The 16,831-nt window shown below is 41.8% G+C and overlaps 1 protein-coding gene across 10 annotated transcripts in view; it reads right to left on the reverse strand.

The window, feature by feature from the left end:
* The window catches only part of RALGPS1 (Ral GEF with PH domain and SH3 binding motif 1), a 216,473-nt gene that overhangs the window by 129,699 nt on the left and 69,943 nt on the right, over window positions 1-16,831 (reverse strand). For all 10 annotated transcript variants that reach the window (XR_008328655.1, XM_053374839.1, XM_053374837.1 and 7 more), the window contains exon 8: window positions 13,085-13,177. Coding sequence is in view for 9 of the 10 variants with exons in the window: in XM_053374839.1 (XP_053230814.1) it covers window positions 13,085-13,177 (93 nt within the window). In the remaining variant the exon portion in view is untranslated. The remainder of the gene's footprint in view (window positions 1-13,084; window positions 13,178-16,831) is intronic.

Here is a 16,831-nt window from a genome sequence, read left to right on the forward strand (position 1 = left end):
TACTTTGTTGGAAGCAGCCCAGAGTAGCTGGGGAAACCCAGCCAGATGGGCATGGTATAAATAATAAACTATTATTATCAAACCAGGAAGCCTATCCAGTCCAGCATTCTGTTCTCACAGTAACCAACCACATGCCTAAAGAAAGGCCATCAGCAAAATGCACACTAGCACCCTCCCATGTGTGATTTCTAGCAACTGGTATTCATAAGCATATTGACTATGATATGGGATATAATACAGCCATTATCACTACTAGGCATTGATAGCCTAATCCCTCCACGACTTTGTTGGCTGAACTGCTTTGATGTCATGGAATGTTTAAGGACATTGGTTCAGAATGCAAGCCATAATGAAACTGTATGTTTTGCCCACTGATAAAGGTATACATTCATGTTTAAACACAGTACAAAACCTTTATTTTAAATATATATTTCTACTGGATGCACACAGCCACAAAGACAGATGAAGCCCTTCTGGTAAGGGTTCATCCATGTTAGCTAATAAATGCTCAATTTGTATTGAGTTGGTGAGTGTTTAATATATTTTATCAAGTTTACTGGGTTCCTAGATGTAACTTTATAGTAGAGGGTATAACTCAAAAAAAATGTCCATAAGCTTTCTAACTGTTCAAGGACAAAGCATCTGCGACAAAAACCTGGACTGATAGAGGGAATGCAGCAGTGGAGGCAAAAGAACTAAGATAGCAAGGGGATCAGGGAGGAGGAACCAAACTCTGCATGGATTTGAAATGACTGCCAAGGTTTGATGGCAGATTTCTAGTACCTAAAATCCGAGCAGTGTAATATTCTAATTTACTGCTTATGTCACTATGCACATTTTCCACAAGTATTCACTTCTACAAGCCAAAATACAATAAACTCTATGGAAAAAGTTAAAACCTCTGTTGTGCAGAATTTGCTATTAACTCTTTATTCTTTATAATTAATACCATTATTCACTGGACTCCAGATGTTAAAGAAAAGGGCTCCATCTTATTATAGTTGGACGCATATATCCTCTCAAAAAAATAACATGTCATAAGAATGGAATGTTTCCGATGATCAACTGTTAACTGGGACAAGCCTTTGCCGTGCTGTAAACTCCTTCCAAAAACTGCTATCAAACTGGTTTGGCTTTTCCTCCCAACACTTTGTCAAATTCATGGCTTGAATAATTCAGAAATGTTGGTTCTTAAGCCCAGTTTTCTATATAGTTCACGTGCTTAGGCATGTGAGCAGTATCAGGAGTGACCTCCCAGTCAAGCGTGTTTCTTAAAAGAGCAACTTAGAGTCCTGGGTCTCCTTTACCTATCAACTAGAAGGCAGCACTGCCTGGTGCCCCACACTGTCCAGATATTTGGAGGGTTGGAGATGTGGAAGCTGCACATGCCATGACTGGTGAGGTTCTGAAAAAAATTCTCCTGTTTAGTGGATAGCCAGTAGGAAACCATATCAAGATATTTGACAATATGAAACAGGGCGTCACTTGTAAGGGCATCACTTATAGTGACAGCAAGAAAATCAAACCATGCAGATTACTGTCACAGGATCTGGTGGTGCAATATCAAATAATTATAGGCAGCTTCATCATTTTCCTCCAAGCTCCTGGGGTCCAAGGCACAAAGTGAGCATGATGGGAGGTGGGAGAACTATGATATATACCTGTTCTGGTTTCTTTCCCACATGCTAAACTTTATTGCCAAAAGGGCACAGTAAGAGCTAGGTTTCAGAGTTAGCAAAACAAATAAACAAACAACCATCCTATGAGGCAGTCCATCTCTGTCTCTTGCCTTTCTACCCTTAGGATTTAGTGGAGTTATGTTTTATTTTCATATCCTGACTTTTAGGGCAGGAAACTTTCAAGATTCTGTGCTACAAGATTGCTCACCTCCTTGCTCCACCCCCACCCCACCCACAGCTACATCTGCCCCATAATGCAGAAATCTGAGCAGCATACCAGTACCATATAATGGCTTTTACCAAGGAGCAGCTCTCAGCGCTATAGCTGGACACATGTGTTTCTTACATTAGTACTAGAGCTCTAGCTCTCGATCCTTAACAAACAGACACTTTTGCACCCCATAGCTCATTAATCTATATCTACCGTGTAAGTCAGAAACATAAGATTTTCATTTTAAATAATGGAGGTTGAGACAGTGACTAACACCACCGGGCTTAGAGCTAAATGTAATTCTGATAATATCAGTTAATTCTTTGTGGCTGTAGACTCTGCAATTTGATTTGTACTTTTGGAGCTGCAGCAAAACCAGTCCATGACTAAATCTAATCCAAGCATGAAGCATCAGTTATACCTTCCCCTCTACATGATTCAGCAACAAAATGATAATCACCCATCTTTTCTCAGTGTTAATTTCTCTTGGTGCAGTGAATATGGACTGGGGAGGCTGCATTCAAATCCATTCCTGCCTATGAAGTTCATTCAACCACCTTAGACCAGTAACTATCTCATGATTATTGTGAGGATATAATGCAGTAAGCTGAACTCTTTAATGTTGTTGTTTAGTCGTTTAGTCGTGTCCGACTCTTTGTGACCCCATGGACCAGAGCACGCCAGGCACTTCTGTCTTCCACTGCCTCCCGCAGTTTGGTCAAACTCTTTAATATACAAACATAAATCTCCTCCCGCTAATCTGGTTTGCCTTCCTTTCCATACAGACACCACACTAAAGACTATTCATGTGTTTCCTATGCCTAATGAACAAGCTACTGTACTAGCCATCTCTTAACAAAATGTATCAGTCCCCTTTCATAGAAATCTGGAGCATTTCTGAGAAGTGTACAGCCTTGATTTACTTATTTAAATGTGAACATCTATGGTATCTATGGTATTTGATTAGTGGTGTTTGACTTGACCAAACACCAACTGTCACTTCATGAACTACACTTTAGAATTTCTCTTCTCGTAAGAGTAGCTACATTTCCAGTGTCTCCTAATTCTCAAGCACACATAAATAGTTATTTCTTCTTTATCAGTTATAAGTCAGCTACAGGAGAAGAGGAAGCAAAGTAACCTAGTATTTGCTACAGAGTGGATTGGGAGTGATCCAATGGTTGGAGGGGTATTCATGGAAGGATCACTCCATGGTGATGTTCAGATAGCTGTGAATGATACCCCAGCAGGGAGGGGAATTGCTTTACCTGTAAAGATAAAGGTAAAGGGACCCCTGACCGTTAAGTCCAGTTGCGGATGACTCTGGGGTTGCGCACTCATCTCGCTTTATTGGCTGAGGGAGCCGGTGTTTATCCGCAGACAGCTTCCAAGTCGTGTGGCCAGCATGACTAATCAGCTTCTGGCAAACCAGAGCAGCGCACAGAAACGCCGGTTTACCTTCCCGCTGGAGCGGTACCTATTTATCTACTTGCACTTTGACGTGCTTTCGAACTGCTAGGTTGGCAGGAGCAGGGACCGAGCAGCAGAAGCTCAGCCCATCATGGGGATTTGAACTGCCAACCTTCTGATCGGCAAGCCCTAGGCTCTGTGGTTTAGACCACAGTGCCACCCGCGTCCCTTGCTTTACCTGTAGTGGGCCCCAAAGGAGAGTGAAGACTGCAGTTCCATGTCAGAAGAGGATAATACAACTTCCTCGGTCCTGTATACCTGAAGGAGCGTCTCCACCCCCATCAATCAGCCCGGACACTGAGATCCAGTGCCGAGGGCCTTCTGGCGGTTCCCTCATTGCGAGAAGTAAGGCTACAGGGAACCAGACAGAGGACCTTCTCGGTAGTGGCGCCCGCCCTGTGGAACGCCCTCCCATCAGATGTCAAAGAGATAAATAATTACCTGACATTCAGAAGACATCTTAAGGCAGCCCTGTTCAGGGAAGTTTTTAATATGTAACGCTGTACTGTTTTTAACACTGATTGGGAGCCGCCCAGAGTGGCTGGGGAAACTCAGCCAGATGGGCGGGGTATAAATAATAAATTATTATTATTATTATTATTCCTTGAATGGAGAGGTAGTAGTACCATGGGTTCATCTTGCAGAAATGCTTCCAGTTTTCTTTCCCCCCACTGGCTCAGAGGACAATTCCCTCTCTCGTTCTGGCCTCATCCCTCAAATAAGGGGCATAAGCCCAGGGTAATGGCATGGATGACATTCCTGGCAATATGGCTCACACACCTGTTGAGGCCCTAGTCTTGCTGTAGAATGGCAAGATGGAGACACCAAGCAAAAACAATTATTCAAAAGTGCTACCACTGATTTCATGGAATTGGGAAGGTACCTTAGCTTCCTGAAGAGCTCCAGACAGTGAAGCAGGCCGACCAATGGTTAGAGTGTAGGTAGCATAGGTTTCGCTACAAAAATGATCAAACATAGTTAAGAGTGCATAATTGCACCTAGCATGGGGTGGTGGCAGCAAAGGCATCCACTGAGTCCTTGGTGAAGTGCACAGAAGAGCTGCTTCATGCCATGAAGCAACTGGCTTAGTCCAGCTCAGTTTCAGAAACAAGCAACTATGCAGCCGTCTTCTGTGAGGTCAAAAATCCTCCTACTCCTTCCAGACTTGGTGCCACAGCTACTGCAGGTCTATTGGAGGCCAACAGAGCACCATCTGGTCAGAGATTATAGAATTAGTCTCAGTTACTGTAGCCTGAGAATGTAGAGAAGATGCTTCCTTGACCCTTTCACAGCTGGTAATATCTAGCAGGGAGAGACAGCATGGGTCCAGGAAGTGATTCACTACAGGCAGAGTAACACCCTCCACTACGAAAGTAGTGGCACAACCCCTCCTGAACAGACAAATCCCTGGTCCCAGTCTACTGATGCCCACTCTCAAACATTCCCTTCTTGGGCAACATCATCAAGAGTAGTGGCCAGCAAGCTGCAGGTGTGCCTGGAAGAAGCAGCCTATCTGGACCCATTTCAATCTGGCTTCAGATCTGGTTTTGACACCAAAACAGCATTGATTATCCTGACTGATAAGTTTTATCAGGAGACAGAGGGAGTTCAATCCTGTTGATTCTCCTAGATCTCTCTGCGGCTTTTCACACCATTAAACATGGTGTCAATCTGGAGCAACCCAGAGGGTTGCCACTGTATTAAACTAACTCCACACCTACCTGCAAGGTTGCTACCAAAGAGTAGCATTGTGGGACTGCTGCTCAGTTCCATGGTTTTTAGCAGAAATGGTTACTACTGCACATGGCAGAATTTTATTCTTGACATTTTCATTTTTGTATTATTAACTCTGATGTTGTATGGCCATCCTGGGCTCCTCTTAGAGCAGGGTGGCCCAACTTTTCATAGCAAATGGGCCACCAGAGTACTTCAACACAGAACCTGTGGGACATACTGCCTTATTGTGTGCAGTGGGGGGAGTGAAGCCAAAATTTGACACTCCCCCAGTCCAGAGCCATAGCTAGGTGATCTTGTGCCCCTGGCAGAACCGTCCAGATTGCATCCCCTAGCCAAGGACAAATTAGCTGTTCTTTCCTCCTCTCCTCCAACTCCCCTCCACCCATTTAATTCCTCACGCACTTCACCTTTCGCAGAAAATCCAATATTTAATTTATTATTTCTTAATAAAAGGTTTCAGCAAAGAAAATGACATTTTGATGTCAGTTGAGAGGGTTTTTTTTATGTAATTCAGTTGTAAACCAATACACAGATAGGCCTAAATGAAACATACAAACAATATCATACTGATTTGTTCCACAATGATAACTTTACATTATAATACTATAAGATGTAAAATGTCATTACTTTTGCAATATCTGTGTTATTTGGTTTTTATAAAGTAAGAAAGATATTATTATTATTCACAAGTCACAACTTACAAGTTTTGAACCAATTCTTATAGTATTAATCCAGACAAAGGGGTGTTTTCTTTGTAAAAGTCTTTAAGCCAAAACAGGCCCACATTTTCCCATTTTTCAAAGGGGGATGTTCTGTTTCTGTTATAGAAAGTAGGGTGAAATGCCAATGGTATTACAGGAGAAGGCTGAGAGGCCACCCATGGGAACCATTTCTTCCAAACTTTTAGATTATATAATAAAAAGGGGTTTTCTATCTCAATAAAAAAAAATTATTAATTCACCAAAATGGGTCCCCTCTTACTGAATTCTGATCATTTGGGTTTTCCATATTTAGCCAAGCTATTTGTTGAGCTCCTTGAATTACCAGAAAAATGCTATGTAGATGGGCTGCTGCATAGTACCACATGATATTAGGTACTGCCATGCCACCTCCTTTGGCTGGTTGATATAATGCTTTATATGGTAACCTTGGCTTTTTATTCTGGTGTATAAATTTTAGAATTGTACTCAGTCCTACCAGAGGTGTTCAGTTACAAACCTCAGCAAAAACTGCTTGCTTTTTGATATTTAAAATTAAAATGCACAAAATGTTTCCAATAAATAATTATTTTTTAAAAATCATTTTCTTAGAAAACAGAAAAGCCCTCAATATAATTGCATGTATATTGCCTTCCCTTCTGGTTCCTTCCTTCCTTTAAAAAATGTTAAACAACATAGGTTTGTACTGAAATTATTCATTTAAGGAATGTATTTACTTTGCTTGCTGAAATATTGAGCAACACTTGATTTCACTGTAACAACAGCTGTAAATATTGCCACTGTAGACTGAAGAAAATTGTGCAATGGCAGATCTGCATGACTAGGGTATTTGCCTTTATGACTGATAGGAATCACATATATTGTCACAAGGGGTTACTGGACAGCTGCTAAACCTTAGTATGAACGAATCTGTCCAAAGGGAAGAGAACAGTCATCTTAAAGTGCCTGTACAAAGGGCCCATCTATACCAGAGGTTGATTCCCAACTTCTTAAAACTGCCAGATGCCACTCACCCAATTAAGTGTGGTGCCAAAACTTTGTTGACTCAGCAGCATAAACTACACAAAGCTCTACTCTCTCATTAGCAACTAGCTGCAAAAAGACCTAAGTTTTCTTTTTAAATTCTGCATTAACATTAGCCTCATATGAAGGCTGACCACCACTGTTTTCTGACTACCACTGTTTCCAACAGACCAGCAACACAATAAAAATGACAAGAGAGCACCTCTCCAAAAATCAGGAAAGTTCATGTTGGAGCTGCCATTTCTGCTTCTCTGCACTATTCTGTGTGTGCTCTAGTTGTACAGCTACCCAGCACTGCTAAAGGAAAGTACGGGGAAATCTGAATCATGGACTCCCACACTGCCCCCAATGTCTACAAACATCCATTTTTATTTCATTTTTCATTTTATAATTTATACCTTTTTTGAGGAAATCCCTCAATGAAGCATCTTACAAGCACTAATATGTGCAAACTGCTACTGAATTAGTTTCAAGGAAAGCTTTCCCTGCTTACTTTATATTCTTTTTTGAAAATAATTCTCAGAACCGTAAAACTTAATGCCATAATATCAACGTGTTGACTGCTATGAACTGAAACCTTCCTCTAGTATATATCTAGTATATTTTTTTTCCTGTTCTGAGAAAATACTTAGAGACATAAAATGTGTATAAAACATTAGTGAAATCAGAATTGCTCCCAATTCTCTCTTAACACACCTCTTTTCTGGCTAATAGCAAAGCGGAACAAGGATGTATTTAGACTTTTTGTGAGTTTAAAGAACAGGAACATCCACTCATCCCTTGGTCAGTTAAATATTGTGAAACTATAATTAAAGAAAGGTTTGTAAGCACCTGGGGACGCGGGTGGCACTGTGGGTAAAAGTCTCAGCGCCTAGGGCTTGCCGATCGAAAGGTCGGCGGTTCGAATCCCCGCGGCGGGGTGCGCTCCCGTTGCTCGGTCCCAGCGCCTGCCAACCTAGCAGTTCAAAAGCACCTCCGGGTGCAAGTAGATAAATAGGGACCGCTTTCTAGCGGGAAGGTAAACGGCATTTCCGTGTGCAGCTCTGGCTCGCTAGAGCAGCGATGGGCGCACAACCCCAGAGTCTGTCAAGACTGGCCCGTACGGGCAGGGGTACCTTTACCTTTACCTTTGTAAAGCACCATATGCTTTTCTTAATATCAAACTACTGCACTGAACCACAAACTCTGAATGAATGTGCCTACCTGCAACATTGAGATACCTACAATAAGGATGTAAAGTAACAATTTATAAATTGGTCTGTTGCAACAGTTAACACTCCATTCTACACCCTTACAGGATTTGCTCACGTCATGCAGCAGCTCTAGTTATTTCAGTGTTCAGTGTACACATGGAAGTGGCCACATATATAAAATGCTCATGTGCACAGAAGCTCCATCAAGAAAAGTCTCCAGGTTGGGCTGCATCCCTTAAAAAAGTGATAATTTACATGTAACATTCTTTTCCCTTTCTAAGCTCTCACATCTCTTTCTGACAGAGCAAGCCAGTAAAATGGTACCTTGGTTTAAGAACAGCCCTGCTTACGAACCATTCGGCTTACGAATTCTGCAAAACCGGAAGTAGTGTGAACTTTACCTCAGTCTAGGAACAGAAGCCGAACAGTGGAAGGGCACCAGCGGCGGGAGGCCTCATTAGGGAAAGCGTGCCTTGGTTTAAAAACGGTTTCGGTTTAAGGACGGACTTCCGGAACGGATTAAGTTCATAAACCGAGGTACCATTGTATGCCGAACTGCCTAAAGCTTATCACATGATTAGAAGATATTTGCACATGACCGGTGCCCACAAGAGAGTCCTCTAGAACCAGCAGAATAGAGACTTATTATCACATAATTTTGGAGCAGAGCAGCGTACACCTACCCAATACAAACATTTATTGATTCTCTGAAATGATGCCTTCTTCTACAAATAGAGAGAGCTTATCAATCAAGAGTATGACCATACTAGAGTGGATAATACATTTATTTAAACAGCATTTCTTGGGGTAAGAAGAAAATTTAGATTTCCCAAATTACTCTCGAATTATGGATGCAACTAAACTGGAGGAATAGAAAAAATTGTAAACAATTCATCAACAATAACTTTAACCTCAAATCCTATACACATTTGCCTGCAAGTAAATTCAACTGGTCTTAAATTGCAGTTGATTTAAAACAGCATTGTACAGTAAATATTTTAAAGTGATCCTTAAAAGCTGGTTTTAAAAAGCAAAAATGTGAAACAACGCTTTTCCAAGGTTCCCATTGGTGCTATATTTTGTTTCAGATCTAGAATGATTCAGGTTGTAATATATTATTCATCATATACAAAGCAGAGGGCATCAGTTCACAACTTTGTCCCACAATGACAATCCTTTTAGAAATAAGTTTGCTTTGTTTGAAAGTACAGTTGTTCTTTTCAGGCTACACGTTTTAAAACACTCATTCAAGCAGATTCTCCCCAGCACCACCACAGGCTTCTGAATCTTGCACTTCAGTCCAAAACTAACAGTGTTTTCATCCAAAAGGTCATTGGCTCTATTCATTTTGGTAATCACTTGGAACTGTTACAGCCACCTCCAACTCTGCCTTTAATACAAAGAAGAAATGTATCCAAATATATTTGACAGAAGACTGACTACTATATAAACAGGAAAATTGTTAGTAGGATATCCAGTGCAAATAGCTTAGAATCCAAAAAAAACTACAGATACATACATAGCAACCCAAGTGCCATTTCCTGCTTTGTGGATATAGATCCATACGCACATACAGAATCCACAAAACAACACTGATCATTAAACTGTGAAATTGGGCTAAATCAAACATTAGACACATAAAGGCAAATATTATTTTTGTGGTGGATAATAAAAACATGAGTTTTCCAATGGAAATAGCCTCATTTCCTAAAACATAAGTGGGGGGGGAGGCATCTCTATGTGCACAAAAGTTGGATTTCTAGATTCTAAGGGGACTATTGTTCCTAGTTTTATTTTAGACAATCAGTACAAAATGTAAACAATCATAAGGAAGATAATATGTAAAAGCTACTAGATATCTTCCAATACTGGGAGGTCTGTTCAGAACCCAAAAGCCACACTGGCAACATATCATCAAGTAATAGGTTGCGGCTGATTTGTTCACTGGTCCAGGGACCTATCTTCTTTACTACCTCTTTGTAGCCTTTTGCTTATAATTAAAGTTGCTTATAAAGTTTCAACATCTTGGGACTGACAAACAGATATGACTGGATCCTCCCTTATGTCTCATCATTATCTTGACAATAACCAGTGTAAAAATTTACTAAATCAAGTTTCAAAAAAGAAAAAAGAAAAGAAAAAGCCCATAGGTTGAATGTACACTTTAAAAAAGGAGATATAGGAAGATATCAGTCAGGATCCAAGGCACTATGAGATTAATATTGTATGTTCAATGGATTCTTTAACGTCCCCGTCCCCCCCATATTTTTGAAGTGGTGGGTCTGCTGTTTTTGGAGCCCAGCTATTACATATAAAAGTCTCTCTCCCACCTATTCGCACTCCCACGACATCACATCACCTCAACTCATAAAGGATTTGCTGCTGAGAAAACGTACCTAAATTGCAACCAGTAAAATGTTAAACAATTGCAAGAAATGGGAATGGTGTTTGCTATTTCATGCTTCTCACTGTTTGAACTATTTTTGAACTGTTTTAGTTACTTTGAATTTTTGCCAAAGCAACTTTTGTTTCTGAATCTTAATATCAGGAAGAAGGTTAGTGGGCCTTTTACAGACCAAGTGCCGGTACTTGCAAAAGCATTTCCCATCAACTCATCCATTCTGACACTGTAGATAAAGTGATGGCCAAACTGGTCACCATGTGGAATGAGTCACATGGTCTCATTCCAATATACATTTAGAACAACTACTGTACTGGCTTCTCTTATTTACTTATTACAGCCAATGACCAATTAATGTGCATCTGAACAATGCACAATTGTGCATGCATGCAAGGTGCCAAACCTGGAAGTGACCTGAAAATGTTACTAAACAGGTATCTAAAAGGGTGGAACGGGGGCAGAGCAGAACGGGGGGTGCTTATACATGCTCCGCTGATGTGAACAGTGGCCAGGAATGAAACCCTCATGCAAAATGGTCACCAACTGTATGTATTTATTCTGGCCTTCCTCCCAAAGCTGCCTGGGACGGTAAACAACAAATACAATTTATTTTGTTTTTAAAAAACCAATCTATATTCTCAAAGATAAACAATCTCAAGGTTGGCAGGAACAATCTATTTCAGCCAACAAATGCCCGGGTGAAAAGGAAGATTTAAAACAACATCTAAATGTTAATAATGAGGGAAGGAAACACAACTAATCAGAGATGGCATTCCATAAGTGAGGAATCTCTATTGAAGAGGCTCTGTTTCAGGCCAGCTCCAGCTGGGCAACACCTACCAGTGGCACCACCATCATAGCGTCTCCTGACAACTGTAAGATCTGGGATAGTTGATATTGTGAGAGGTAAACTTTTAAGTACTGTTTAGGGATAATAAGCTAGTTTAGGGCTTACTAGTACAAACACTCTTAATTGGGCCCAGAATCTCACACTGGCAGCATGCTACACTTTCAAAATTGGTGACACCTAGTCTCATTAGGCTTATCATCCTGGCAGTCACATCCTGCATTTCCAGACCAAGGCAGTCCAACACAGAATATGTTGCAGTAGTTCTGACAAACAAGTCACTATAGCATAGACTACTGGTGACAGTCTATCCCAGTCCAGCAACAGCTGTAGCTGGTGAAACAGCATAAGCAGGGCATACACAATCCTGATTACAGAGGCCACCTCAGACTCTGGTGACAGAAATCCAGGAACATCCCCAGACTATTAAAATCCAAGAACATCCCCCAGTGGGAATGAAAATGCTCCCAGAGCAGGAAACCCACCTAAATCCTGCACATGAAAACCACTCACCCACAGCACTTTCATCTCATTAGGATTCATCTCAGTTTATTGACCCCACTCAGGCCATCACTGTTTCTAGCCTCTCATTCAGAAGGGAAAACAGAGCAGGACCATGCTCCAAATCCCCAAATGGTAACTCCCAAATGTTTCACATAGATGTTGAATAGCACAGGAGACAGAATAGGCTCCTGTCATAGGAGCCTATGTCAATAGTCCCCTAGTATTACTTTCTGGTAGTGACCCTGTAGGTAGCAGAACCTCTCTAATACAGTGCCCCCAACTCCCAATCCTGTTGTTCCAGAAGGATACTATAGTGAATCTGTCAAAAGCTGCCGAGAAATCAAGCAGAAGCAACAGGGTTGATTCCACCCCATCAATCGGGGTGACCAAGGCTGTTCTGGTGCTAAACCTGGGTGTTAAACCAGATTGAAATGGGTCAAGGCCCACCTACAGGTATCTTGATAACCTGTAATTTGCTTCTCCCAAACATATCTGCAGCTGACTAGCAAATTGGCAACTGCTTTCTTGAACACCCTGGAGACTGGATAATAGTTTTCTAAAATCTCAGGGTCCATGGAGGGCCTAATCTGGAGGGAGAGCAGCACCAACTCCCTCACACAGTGTTATCAACCATAATGAGCAGGGATCAAGAGGGCGTGTAGTTGTCATCATCAGTGCAAAGGTCCTGCCCAAATCCTGAGGCTACAACAATTCGAAACAGCTCTGCTGGGTGGTTTACTGAATACACAGTGGAAGCTAAGAAGCTGCCTCTACTGCCTATATTGAGACAAATCCACATCAATACTTAAGCCACATCTGCTCTAGCCGTTGGGATGGCCCACTTCGTTGACTGGAGCTCCTGAGAAAATCAAGGAGCCACCTGGCTGCCACATGGAAGTCCAGGGTATTTATAAGTGATTGTGTTGATGGCCCTGTCCATCTTGCAAGGCTAGGGTCTTGAAAAGAGTACCAGACATGCTTTCTGGAAAATTTCCTGAATCTTTTGATAATCCATTAGCTTCTATCACTCTCTGGGGGCTGACCAACTTCCAGTCATGGTTATCAAAACTTCACCTCTTCTCCCTTCCAAGCTCCATGAAATAATGCATAGCAAACATACTAGTACAGAAATAAAACAGGAAGCTAAGCTTTAATGAGTTGTTTTTTAGGCCATTCAAATGGTCTGCATTACAGAACAGTACCATAATTTTTTGAATTTAACATGTAGTCAATTTTATGCATACAGTACCTCAGAGATTGAGGGAGGGGAGTATACAAAATAAAGTCCACAACAACTTACTGCCCAGGTTTTCGTCAGTCTGAAAATAGGTGCGCTTTGCAGAGCTGATACCACAGACATGAGGGAATGAAGGTTGTTCAGTTCTAGAAGTTTCTGAGGAGGAAGGAAAAACAGGCCAAAAACCCATCAGTTTTCCATATGGGGTTGGAATGTCCTAGCTCATTCAACAAAATAAAATATGTTCCAAGACCTCACTCTTAATATTGTAAAATATAGAACATACAAAAGAATTGAATGCATTGTGACATGAAACTACAAAATGTAAAGACCAGATGCAAAGGAAACAGATTGCGCTATTACTTAGTGTTCACTTTTAATGCTTATAATGCAAGTAAGTAATGAGCAAATTACAAAATTCAGCAAGCACAACACTCATTAGGAACTTTTTTGCTATACAGAGAATAATAACTTACTGTACAATTCAGAAATATAAACGTGAAGCCAATAGGTTCGCCTCCTCCCTTCAAAGTGGGCAATGTGTTAGATAAACAAAACTGAGTAATAAGCGATATTCACTATATATGGAATGGCTCTTGCGTTTGTTTGTTGTTTTACAAAATGTCTGGTCTCCTTCGTGAAAGTCTTTGCCCTATTCACTTAAAAGGGGTTTTGATTTGGGTGTGTGAAAACAGATGAGCAAATACTCTGATTTAGCTGGTGAGGCATGGATCTTAACTCAATAGATCGAAGTTACTTCTGGACCGGCTTACGACAAACTTATTCTCTAACACAGAAGGGCCTTCCCCTCCACTGTTGCTAAAGTTTATCATATTCCCATAGATCTGAGAGCTTCCTTACATGTTTGGGCTGTGGTGGGGAATCTTACTTCATAAATATAAGGAGTCTGGGGATGAAGCAGAGACGTTTTACCAACTTCTTAGTTTTGCATTCTTAGGGTTATCACTCATTAAAAAAAAATTTAAAAAACAAAAAGAGAAGTCATACAAATGATAATAATTTCTTGCCATCACTCCAAATGGGTATTCAGAGTTTACTTTTAGCCTGCTAGCATTTGGATCTGATCAATTTCTCTTCAGAGATTTAGCACACCCCTAACAAATTAAAATATCACTATCCCAAGTAGCATACAGTGGTGCCCCGCAAGACGAATGCCTCGCAACACGAAAAACTTGCTAGACGAAAGAGTTTTCCGTTTTTGAGTTGCTTCGCAAGACAAATTTCCCTATGGGCTTGCTTCGCAAGACGAAAACGTCTTGCAAGTTTGTTTCCTTTTTCTTAACACCGTTAATACAGTTGCAACTTGACTTCGAGGAGCAACTCATAGAACGCAGTGTACATAGTAGCCTTTTTTGAGGTTTTTAAAGACTTTGGTGATTTTTGAAGCTTTTCCAAAACTTATTTTGCAGCCATTTGGTAAGTTAAGCTTTTAAAACTTTTGGGGGGGTTTTGGATTTTGGGTTGGGGTGTTTGGAATTCAAGGACTTGGTGTTGGGGAGGGGATTGCAAGAATCTGGAAGCTTGTGTGGTTTTTTTCTGCATTTTTATGATTTTTTGTGACCATTGGGGCACTCTGCTGTTTTTTTTTTAAAAAAAATCTGGGTTTGGATTTCTGTGTGGTGGGTGGCTGGGGGAACAGTTGGGGAGGGGTTTGCAAGAATCTGGAAGCTTGTGTGTTTTTTTCTGCATTTTTATGATTTTCTGTGACCATTGGGCCACTCTGCTGTTTTTTAAAAAAATTTCTGGATTTGAATTTCTGTGTGGTGGGTGGCTGGGGGAACAGTTGGGGAGGGGTTTGCAAGAATCTGGAAGCTTGTGTGTTTTTTTCTGGCATGGAGAGGCTGCTAGTTCTGATGTTTCTGCGGCTGAAGACTTTGCAGCGGAGTTCCTGGAGGTTGTGAAGGCGGAGGGCTACATTCCACAGCAGGTCTTCAACTGCGACGAGACCGGGCTGTTTTGGAAGAGGATGCCCAAAAGGACTTTCATCACACAGGAGGAGGCCAAGTTGCCTGGCCACAAGCCCATGAAGGACCGTCTGACCCTGCTCTTCTGTGCCAACGCAAGCGGCGACCTGAAGATCAATCCCCTGCTGGTGTACCACTCGGAGAACCCACGGGCCTTCAAGAAACACAAGGTCGACAAGGAGCGGCTGAGTGTCATGTGGCGATCCAACAGTAAGGCTTGGGTCACGCGTGTGCTGTTTGTGGACTGGGTCAATCATGCTTTTGGCCCTGCTGTCAAACAGTACCTGCTGGACAACGACCTGCCGCTGAAGGCTTTGCTTCTGATGGACAATGCTCCTGCTCATCCTAAAGGCCTTGAGGAGGACTTGCTGGAGGAGTTCAGCTTCATCAGCATCATGTTCCTGCCGCCTAACACCATGCCACTGCTCCAGCCGATGGATCAGCAGCTCATCGCCAATTTCAAAAAACTCTACACCAAGGAGCTTTTCAGGCGATGCTTCGAGGTGGCTGATTGCACCACCATCACCCTGCGGGAATTCTGGAAGGACCACTTCGACATCGTCACCTGCTTGAAGATGATCACCACGGCCTGGAACGGGATCAGCCAGAGAAATCTGAATTGCGCTTGGCGCAGTCTGTGGCCGGACTGTGTGGCACCAAGTGACTCTGATGCACCAGAGACAACAGTGGTGCAGGACATTGTTGCCTTGGGGAGGACCATGGGCCTGGAGGTCACAGAGGAGGACATCAGCGAGCTGGTGGAGGAGCACGACCACGAGCTGACCACCCAGGAGCTGGTCGAACTGCAGGCAGAGGCTGCACAGGAGCAGGCCTCGCTGGAAGAGGAGGAAGCAACTGAGGAATGGCTGTCCTCCAAAGAACTGAGGGACATTTGCCTGAAGTGGAAAGATGTGCAGGCTTTTGCACAGCGGCACCACCCTGACAAGCACGTGGCACATGACCTTGTGAACACTTTTGATACGAGGGTCATGTCACCTTTCAGGGAGGTGCTGAAAAGGCGGATGAAGCAGCAGACCATGGACAGGTTCTTCAGCAAGAAGCAAAGAGTGGAAGAGGAACCTTCTTCGAGTTGTCCCCCAGAGTCTTAGAAAATGTACTGTACACTTTGTTGATTTTTAAATGTTTTTCTGTCATGTTTAGAAACTTAAATTATTGTTCCTTCAATTTTTGAAATGCTATTTACAGTATGTGTGACTTTAAAGAGCACTTAATAAACTCTTGTTGTACCAAATTTGGCTTTGTTTGGACTTTTTTTGACCATAGGAACACATTAATTGATTTTCAATGCATTCCTATGGGAATTCGTGATTCGCAAGACGAAAAATTCGCTAGACGAAAAAACTCATGGAACGAATTAATTTCGTCTTGCGAGGCACCACTGTATACAACAGTATATTAGCACAATTGATAAATATCAGAGGGATAGTAGTGCAACTGATAATAAAATCAGAGCACCTGGAATTCAAAATAACACATTTCTAAGTCTTTTTAAATGATATTAATTCAAACTTACATTTTCAGAGAATAAAATAAATGGGAACAAAAATTATCAATTATCCTATAGCTGGCAAATCTCCCAGGTGATTTCAGTCTTCCCCAGCTTGGACCTGGGGAAAGGTGGGCATGCAAGGCATTGGTCCTTGTGACACAGACCAATCAATCTGTTACAAGTTCCAAGAGTGCAAGAAGGTCTTTAAAAAAGATGAAGTTGCCATTCCCCATGCTAATATGGGTTAATTAAAACTAACATTAAATGTTAGTCTAGGAAGAAAGACAGAATTCTGATTTTACATCTCTCTCAGAT

Source organism: Podarcis raffonei, chromosome Z (genome assembly GCF_027172205.1).
Source record: "Podarcis raffonei isolate rPodRaf1 chromosome Z, rPodRaf1.pri, whole genome shotgun sequence".
NCBI lineage: Eukaryota > Metazoa > Chordata > Lepidosauria > Squamata > Lacertidae > Podarcis > Podarcis raffonei.